The 10,052-nt window shown below is 40.3% G+C and overlaps 1 protein-coding gene across 1 annotated transcript in view; it reads left to right on the top strand.

Annotated features, from left to right (window-relative positions):
* The first annotated feature begins 2,827 nt into the window (after nt 1–2,827).
* The window catches only part of stab1 (stabilin 1), a 57,032-nt gene continuing 49,807 nt past the window's right edge, over nt 2,828–10,052 (top strand). The window contains exons 1-10 of the mRNA XM_028405253.1: nt 2,828–3,381; nt 4,795–4,919; nt 5,025–5,140; nt 6,384–6,469; nt 6,700–6,769; nt 6,903–6,998; nt 7,372–7,485; nt 7,712–7,899; nt 8,012–8,148; nt 8,446–8,573. Coding sequence (XP_028261054.1) covers nt 3,325–3,381; nt 4,795–4,919; nt 5,025–5,140; nt 6,384–6,469; nt 6,700–6,769; nt 6,903–6,998; nt 7,372–7,485; nt 7,712–7,899; nt 8,012–8,148; nt 8,446–8,573 — 1,117 coding nt within the window. The 5' untranslated portion in view covers nt 2,828–3,324. The remainder of the gene's footprint in view (nt 3,382–4,794; nt 4,920–5,024; nt 5,141–6,383; nt 6,470–6,699; nt 6,770–6,902; nt 6,999–7,371; nt 7,486–7,711; nt 7,900–8,011; nt 8,149–8,445; nt 8,574–10,052) is intronic.

The following is a 10,052-nucleotide window of genomic DNA, read 5'->3' as shown; positions in this document are numbered from 1 at the left end:
TACCATTAATGTCTTTTTAATAAATGTTAAGCAAGAAAGAAGCTTCTGAGAAAAACAAAAACTGGATGCATTTTAACGGTTTTCTTCAGACCATATATCAGTTTTTTTTCAGATTAAACAGGACATAAATTCCAGTCTGGCTTGAGTCAGTCCAAGTTCAGTTTACTATAGCAGATTAAAAATGCAGGAAAGTTGTCACTCACAGTTGGGAATTTGAATGACACAACATAACGTTGAAACCAAGCAGACATACTGTATTTTGAAAGGAAAAAATGTTTGCTTTTGTATGCTAATGTACATCAAAAGTGTTTTTGAATTTAAGTTAAATTCATTTAACAAAGTAAAGAATTTAATTTTCTACCAAAGCAGATGGCTTTCACATGATATTAATGTGAGGATATAAACACTTTGTGTTAAATTATATTTTAAGTTTTTCTAGAAAACAAAATGCATGTTTGATAAACAAGCAGAAGTCTTTGGGTCACTGAGTATTCCTGATCTCCTCCTCCTTCCTGACCTATCCACAGTAAATCTTTCTTTTTCTGATGACTTGATGGTTCAGCAGCACAAAACATGCCGCCACCTTTCAACTCATTCAACTTCCTCTGTTTCCTGTCTGTCAGAGCTGCTCATCGTGAAATGCGGCTCGTTTCCTTTGTGTGGATACTTAAACAGACCGAGGGCAAAGATTCTGTACCAGGAAGAGTCTGATCAGCAAAACCGGCTATCTGACCTCTGATTGGGATTCCAGTAGGTCAACTGACCAATAGGAAAGAATGTCGGTCTCGGGCTCTGCTTTCATGTGAAAAAGACTGTGATAAAGAATTTACTGTAGTCGTTGATTGATTGGTCACGTAGTGGTTGATCCAAACAGGATTTGTGATGACAATGCATTTTAAAGGGTCAACAGGGGAACTGTGTTACCTCTGCCAAAGAGATGTTTATGTCTCATGCCCACCTTTAGCAGCTGTGATTTGGTTTCATTTAATATGGGCGACAAAAATTAACAATAGTTCAAATTGTTATGGTTCAACTGACAGTTTGAATGACTTTTGTGTTAGTAGGTTTAAGTAGCATGAGAACCATTGTTGTTTGGTAGGACTGTGTGGTGTTCTGGATATTGTTGAATCAATTTCAACGTCTTCTTTGATAAACGGCTGCAGGAGAGACACCAGAGGGAACACCAGAGGGATGTGACACTGATAGTAAATCCATTCTCGCTTCCTCTTGTCTTTCTTCCTGTCAGTTCAGCTGTTTTCCAGCTCACAGTGCTGATTGGAGGCATTTATCAAGGTTGAGACAGTCACTGGAACACCAACTGAGAGTCATCCCACCACCCAAACCCTCACTCTATTCATGTTTTTCTCTAAATTGTTCAGGAGTCAGCAGTGAGTGATGATGTGTGCACTAACTCCTCTGTCTTCCTTTTGTCTCTCATCACTTTTCTGTCTGTTTTTTCCGGTTTCAGTGCTGATTGAAGGCAATTGTTCAGGTTGAGACAGTCACAAGGAAAAAGGAGCGAGAGACATCCACGACCTCTGAGTCAGGACCCCAACTCTCTCCCTCTCTCTCTCTCTCTTTTGCTTTGTAATGTATTTCCTCACTTTTCCATGAATCAGCAGTGAGCGCCTGTACATATGTGTGTATCTGTGTATTAGTGTCATTGTGCAACACTGTCTGCTCTGTCTTTATGGATGAGACAGACGTCTCACTGGTCAGTGTCTGCTGATTAGGATATATTGATATAGCTGATATCACCAGCTTATGAATGAGACAGTGAGGCAGCAGGAAGGTGCGGCATGTAAACCATAAATTCTGAGCATGAGTTTGAACTACACAGTCAGACAAAATGGGTTGATGCTTGTGAAAAACTCCCTCATATAACACATAATATGATATAATAAGTACTGCTAAGAACCAATGAGCAAGGCATTAGTCTGAAGGAGTCGCTCTGCCTGCTTCCTGCCATTGTTCTGATGTGTGCAGTTTAAACTTTGACCTTGTTGTTCACCTTGTTCTGTTCATCAAGTCCAGCTGGATCTAAAACAGGAAAGAAACTCAGCTTTCACGTTTGTCCCTTTTCTTTCTGAGGACTGGGAGTTGTGTCAGCTGACGAGGAAATCCGTCCAATGCACACGGCTGCTGTGGGATGACCAGGAGCGGAATTCTGTGAAAACTTCCTGTCAGGAAAAGAGAGGATTTTTCTTAAACTCCCTCTTTCTCCTCTGAAATACCTCCTTTAATTATCTGCAGTTACAGTGGTCATTAAATTTATTTACCTGTTTAATACTAAACATCAGTGTGTTTTCTATTTAAAAAATATTCATTTTATAGAGAGCTGTTTACTCTTGCTGCCACCTAGCTGGCCCTACCATCTAAGACATCAACAGGTGCCTGAACCTCCTTATCTGGCTCCTCCACCTTAATGTGGAGTAGCAATGGCTCTGCATTTAGTCTGATCTCAATGGGCCCAAAACCTACAACACCTGTGGTGGAGGCTGAGGTTGTTCCTTGCTTCAATAATGTATGACATTTCTTGAATCTAAAAGTTAAAATACCCAAAAAGTTAAAGCTTTACTCCTGAACCAGATGTGGACCATGTCGTACACACACATTACAGACTTTTGAGTTCTGTTGTTTAGAGAGGGAGGGATTGATGAGCATGTTTGTGAGCTACAGTTACTTCTAGCTACTTTAACTACTCCACTATACTCTGCTGTTCCTATGAGTAATGGTAGAAGTAGGAGGGGATGACCTTTGCTGGGAGGCTCCTACTCTGCCAGTCTCTGTTTTTTTTTTCTTTCCCTTCCTCGATCAGAGAGGAAAAGACGTGACGCCAGCATTCACTCCAGCTGCTGCAGCCACTTTTTGCCTCGCTGGACGCCTGAGCTGAGAGTTAATTTGTTAGCTGTAATTTGTGGGTAATTTCCCACACAGCAGGCTGAATGTGAGCCAAGAATACTGCTAAACTTCAGAACTCTGGATCCACCCAGCAGTTTGTTTTAATCAGGATAATATTTCTCTAGAGTTTTTCCTTCTTTGAAGAGCAGGTTGTTTTCACTTTTGCTATACTGCTACTGGAATACTTCCACGTCCATTGTTTTTCCACAGTTTTGTTTTTTGTGTCTGCACACAGGATGTTGTTATCTGTGTGTTTTTTCCTGTAGGTGCAGGTTGTATTCGACAGTCAAACTCGACATGGGAGGAGAAGACTAGGTTAAGTCAAAAGTCTGCCTGAAGTTATTATAACTTTGTGTTTTCTGCTGACTGAAGCGGACACCGCGTTATTTTTGATTTTTGTGCCTGGATGTGAGACTTTGAGCCATGCTGCTCCTGCTGCTGCTTCTGCTGCCGTACCTGCAGACATCACTGCAACAACAGGTAACACACCTCAATCCCTACCACCTCTCTACCTCTTTCTTTAGATTTTTAAACTATTAAAGCTTCACTTAAAATCAACATCAGTGATGTTGTGGGGGTGCATCTGGATTCCCTGACAGCAGTGTCAGACAGAAGGATGCTGTCTAAGCTGCAGGGGATCCTGAAGAACAGCTTCCATCCTCTCCACCACGTGCTGCTGAGGTGCAGGAGTACTTTCAGTGCCAGACTGATCCCATTGAATGCACCACTGAGCGCCACAGGAGGTCATTCCTTCCTGTGGCCATCAAACTGTACAACTCCTCCCTCTGAGATCTAACACAGTGTCTTTTTAACTATATCCATATTGGATTTACTGTAGACACTGTCCAATTTTACTGTACACAGTGGTAGGTTGTAGGTTGTATTATATATGACTACCAGTTTTGACTTGCCTGGATTTAACTTGAATGTTTATTATTGGTTATAATTTTATCAGGTTTTGTTTTTATTCTATTCTTACTATTTTACCTTATTTTATATTTCTAACCTGTTTCTAATGATGGAGCACCTGGAATGCAAGCAATTTTCCCTTGGGATTAATAAAGTATTTCTGATTCTGAGTCTGATTCCATTTACTCATCTGTAACTGTCAGAGCTACATGTGCTCCAAAACTTGAACTAATGCATCATCTCTGTGTGTGTGTGTGTGTGTGTATATAAGTCTTTCCTGTATATGTTGTATTTATTGTTCTTTGATATATGCTGCTGCTACTACAGCCTAATTCTAATTCTTAATCCTAATTCTTAATCTTATAGAGAATTAGAGGTTGTGTTAAGTTAAGAAGAACTTGACCTATGTGTTATTGTACACCATGGAAAGGCCAGGAACTCACGTAGATCTCCTGACTAGATGAATAGATGGAGTGAGCCTACATAAATAAGATAAAAGTTGTACAGCCTGATGGCTTTAGGTGCAGGAGATCCCTCACAGTGCTCACTCCTGCAGCTCAATGACATGAAGTATGTGGAGATGGCCTGTCCAGGGTCACTGGCACCTCATGTGCAAATGTCTCCTCCACAGTGAGTCCAGTGTTTTGTTTAGCCTATTATTATTATTATTATTATTATTATTATTATTATTATTATTATTAGCACCTTTACCTTTACTAGTTTTGAGTATAAAGTCTGTAAGGATTCATCCTCCTGATATTAGCATCCAGTCATTGTTGCAGCAGTAGCACTGTGGACACTATCAGCAGGAGAGTTATGTGGCTGTAGCTGTAAAAAAGGCCTGTACTGATGCTGCCGGTACCATCTGGAGTCAGGAGAACAGGAGTCTGTCAGTATAAACAGAAATGTTGTGAATTATGCAGACAAATTCCTATCTGCCTTTAAAAATGGCTGTTCAGTCTCTCTGCTGCTCTGCTCCCTCAGACTCCGCCTGGTCGATGTGATATCCCACAGAGGTTGGACATTCACACCGCCTGCACTTCCTGCGCTGCCACCACCACAAGCCGCTGCCCCCACGGCTACAGCAACGTTGGCACCACCAACTGCAGGTAAGTTACCTAGTTCTTCACACTGCATCTGTAATTCATACTACCACACCAATGTGTTGTAACAGCAGTATGTGGTGCTATTATGCTTATTTCATGTTGCTGTAGTTATGTGGTGCAGATCGGCGGCAGGGAGCTGGAGCTGAAGGGATGTCAGCACATCTGTGTGAGGACTTTCATGCAACCACAGTGCTGCCCAGAGCACTGGGGACCACTGTGTCTCTGTAAGACACACTCACATATACACACACACACATTTGAGCATGAACAAAAAAATGCAGCCACCTCTTTAATTTCTGTCATACAGGTGTGTGTGGACATCCAGTAACTAAAAGATAACAAATATTAATATATTTAATAGTCACCACTAAAATACAGTAGGTGTTTCTGAGATCAAGAGACATTCTCATCCCTTTGTAGGTTTGATACTTGCGTCTGATTTGCCCATGAAGCTGCACATTTTAGGCTTTTGAGATTTTTTCCCCACCTGGGTGAACAATTGTACACATTTAAGAAGAGCTAACCTTTGCATAAGTCAAGTTAGGAACACCACTGTGTGTTCTGATCCTCTCTGTGTTATTTTTTATAGTAAACATGAAGTCATTTACTACATTTAATTGACACAACAGGCTATTTGCATGGGAGGCGTGGCAGTTCTTTTGGTGTAGTTCTAATTGGTCTTTGGACTGATTGACGTTTTATTTCCACCAATCATCTGCTCCAAGGCAATCACAGGCACGTCGGCGGTAATTTGGCACTTTAAGTAGAAAACCGTAACTAGACGTGGATTATTCTTTGAAACGTTGGATTTACTGTGTCGGTCAGCTGTGTTGTCAGTTATGAGGCCACGCCATGAAGTAAGTGTTAGTTCAAGGCGTAACGCATGGAATGTAACGCATAGTGGTCATCTTGTGGAAGGACAAGTCGCTGCTAGCTAGCTTGTGCGGGTTTGCTAACGTCGCATTTAATGCTGTTAAATGTGAACAATTTATTAAGCTACCAAACTGAACGGTGGAAAAGGAGATCTGTTGTTTTAGTAACTATGGATTAACTGTGACTATCCTTAAACTGTCAAGTAAATTAATTTACATCGCACATATGGACAAAACACAAAATCAAACATGGCGAAATTGGTTTCCAAATGACAAAAAAGGACCACTGCCACCTGCTGGTATGGAGGATTATTTCGGTCCAGACAGGTGCTGAATGAAATTAATTTAATTGTCTTTGGTTACTGTCACAATCACAGCGATAGAAACGACACATCTGTTTTGTAAAGCACTTTGGATTGTGTGCCTTTCTTATAAACCTTCAGTCTAGCATAGCATTCTGATGCCCACATTTTTCCAACAGAGATTACAACTAATATTTTATTAGATCATGTCACACATTAACATGCAGATTTGATGTGTTCAGACATTTTTAGAAACTATGAAGCACTAACAAATATTTCTGTGTTCTCTGTAGCTTGTCCCAGCTGGTCAGGGAAGACCTGTAACTTCAATGGAGCCTGTATGGATGGAGACCTTGGCAACGGGACCTGCATCTGTAATGTCAGTATCCCATCTATCTGTGGCTATAAGGGACACTGATCATTATTAAACATTGATGTTTTCTTACTGAGATACATGCGAGCATGTGTGTTACCAGAATATATGCTGCTGTACTTTGGCCAGACCCTAGAAAGTCTTCTGTTTTTGTATTTGAATGTGGAGTGGTAGCTCAGGAAGTTAGCTCAGGAACATAGTGATAGCTCATCACAAGAAAAATGTTCTCTCCCCAGGATGGTTTCACTGGCTTTGCTTGTCAGGAGTGTAAGAATCCAAATGCTTATGGAGAAAAGTGTGATAAAGGTAGGTTTTTTTTAATCACCTACGGACTTCCTAAATGGAAAGTAGAAAGCATGCCAAAATTTTAAAATCAGAAGACTTCTTACATCTCTGTGCAATGATTATGAATTTACTCTGTTGGTATGTGTGTGCTCAGTGTGTGACTGTGAGCATGGAGTGTGCAATAAAGGTCCAGAAGGTGATGGACAGTGTTTTTGTCAGCCGCCATACAGCGGGAAGCGCTGTGACCAAGGTAAGACCATGTAAGAAAGTACCAGACAGATTTTATTGGACATTGTGCTGCTGTTTCGGATCAAATAATTCACAGACTGGAAGTTTTTAGTATTAAATCTGTCATGTTTGTACAATTAGATAAGGTATGAAAAACCCTGAAAATAGCTTTAAAATAACAAAAAATACTAATTTAAAAATGGTTAATTTATTTCAATTAATTTCAAGAAGTGTAAAACTGAAATATAATTGTTTAAATAGGAGTTTTCTAATCTAAATAAAATACATTTTGGACAGTCAAAAAATAATTCTTTGATACTTATTCCCATAAAACAGGATTTGATTGAGTATGTCTGTGTTTTGTTAATATGTTATTGTGTTTATGTTGTTGGCAGTGAGCATTGGGTGCAGTAGTTGCAGCCCATATTCATACTGTAAAGGAGATGGAGACACTGCCGAGTGCGATTGTCTGCCCGGACACAAGAAGACGGGACAGAATAAATGCTTAAGTAAACACATTTAATTGATACAAACGTGTGGTTTATTGCTTTGCCTGCTTTGTCCAGATTGTTTTGTTATTTTTGCTTTGAGTTCATGCTGTCTTTATAACGGACTAAATAAGCAGCCTTTTGTTTGATCATTTGATATATTTGACGTTCTAGAACCAGACGAGCTGATTAAACTGTTTTCTGGATTTCATTTTTATATTGTATTGATCTGTGTTTCCTTGCTCAGCCTTTTGTTCATCAAGGGACTGTGACATCAACGCTCAGTGCTCCACACAGGGTTCAAAGATCAGCTGTACCTGCAACCCCAACTACCAGGGTGACGGCAAGATCTGTGTACCCCGAAACCCCTGCTTAGAGAACAGTGGAGGGTGTCCCACTAACTCCACTGTTTGTGTCTTCAAGGGCCCCAACAAGGTGAGAAGCCACTCCTAAAGACAGTGGAGGTTCCAAATGATGAATTGAGATGTCCTGAAATCCAAGCGTAAATCTGTGTTTATTTCTATTTTTGTTTCTCTTTCTCTCTTAGTTCGGCTGTGAGTGTATGGTGGGCATGTCTCCTATAGATGGCAACCCTGAGTTTGGTTGTCAGCTCAGGTCTGCCTGCTCAGCGGACACCTGTGACTCCACAGCTGTCTGTCAGACTGAACTGGATGGACAACCTAGGTCAGGGACACATAGCTTTCTTCTTTTGTTTACAACTTAAAATACAGCAAAGAATGTCTGTATTTGCTCTTTAGAACGTCAAACCTAGAAGCAGTTTAGTCCAGCTCTACAACTGTGACAAGATGCTTTGTGATGTAAATCAAAAGCTCAGACAGGCAGAGCACATGCACAACTTCTGCATACTGCACCATAACTTACATAAATAGATGCTAAAACTTGGAGAAAGAATAGTTTGACAATGTGTTTGTAGTGTTAGCATGATTTGTTAATCCCTCTCTTTTCGCTTTTCTCAATTAGGTGTCAGTGTGAGGCAGGTCAGATTGGTGATGGCTGGCGTTGCTATGGTAACCTGATGGAGCGTCTCATAGAATTGGACAGAAGTGGCAGCCAGAGAGAAAATCTGACTGGAGCTGTCGCTCTGTTTGGTATGTTATATTATTATAATAACTGCAATTTGTGTGTTTCGTCTTCGGCACCATATGGTCCATGATCTAGTTGGTTAAAATTTGCCTGTGATACTGTAGATGGTAGAGATGTAAAAGGTCAATCGACGTTAAATTAATTGTCGATAAGAATTTGATTGATTAAATTAGTTGTCAATTAATTGCCTCTGCAGTATTTCTCTGATTTGGGATTTTTTTTGGGGAGTGGCAGCCTCAGTTCTGCTCGGCGTGTCGTTTCTGTCTCTACATGCTCGTGCATTTTTCCGCTGCTCTCCGTATTGTGCACAGAAGAGTTCCTCCCCAACACACACACACACAGCCATGCGCACATACATGTGAGCACAATCCCACCAGCGGACAGAGAGCGCGCATTGAAAACTGTGTCAAGCACCGCGCTGTCTGTTGGGAAAGTTATCAGCAGCCTAGCCACACTGGTATGTTGACGGTATTAGTTTTCAAGTGCTGCATGATCTCTGTGCGCATGTAGCAGTGCTCTGTCAGAATCTAAGTTAATCTGCATTTTCATTTATTTGTTTGTTTTTTAATCAGGATGCTAGCTGAATAGAACCCATGTTCTCAGTAGCTGCCCTCACTGTAAACAAGCAGCGCACGCCTGACTCCTGGACATGTGTCTGTATGAGGACATCAGACAGCAGTGTTTATGTTTCAGGAGAGGTGACTGTTCTAAAGGAGGCCCAGTAATTTTACCTTTCTCAGATTAAAGGAGGATTCATAATAAAAGATAATATTTTGTTTAGCTTTCTATTCAGGATTTATTTTATGTTCCTAATGTTTAACAACGAACAGCTGAGCCAGTGAACTTATTTTCATGTTAACGCAGCCTACATATTGTATTTGATTTCTATTCACAACTGATTTTGCTATTCTAGCCTACATAAATGAATTGTCTGTACTGTATCCCCAATGGTACAACAAATCACTCATTAAGGAATATGACATGCATTGATCTTAGTGAAACTGAGGGAAATTTAGGCCCAGGAAAATCGCTGCTTATTAATTAATCGTTATTCGATCATCGATAAGGTCATTTAACTATCGATGAATGAATTAATCAAGTTGCATCCCTAGTAGCTGGTGATACCTATGCTACATCCAATCACATGTGTCTCTGCTTTAAACGTGTTTCCAAGGACAGGTTCCCAGAGTGTTACAAACATCTTATATGTCGGGTTAAGCTTTTGGCAGTTAAGATGATGAACAAATAACAACACCGAACATTTGCATAAATAGGGTTACATTAGCATGCTGTTTACCTCCTCAGTCTGGTTGTTATTAATCTCATAAATGTGCAACATGTCAACTAAACAATCTGTCAATATAAAATTTTATCATTGTAATTGATCAGCAATACAAGATTGCAGAACAAGCATGCATATACTTGTTTTCTTCTCTGAAAGATTAAAGGCATAACAACACAATGCATTTTTCATCAAAAACTGT

This window comes from Parambassis ranga, chromosome 5 (genome assembly GCF_900634625.1).
Source record: "Parambassis ranga chromosome 5, fParRan2.1, whole genome shotgun sequence".
In the NCBI taxonomy this organism is placed as follows: domain Eukaryota; kingdom Metazoa; phylum Chordata; class Actinopteri; family Ambassidae; genus Parambassis; species Parambassis ranga.
The sequence above is the reverse complement of the archived record's forward strand: the minus strand, read 5'-3'. Positions and strand labels throughout refer to the sequence as shown.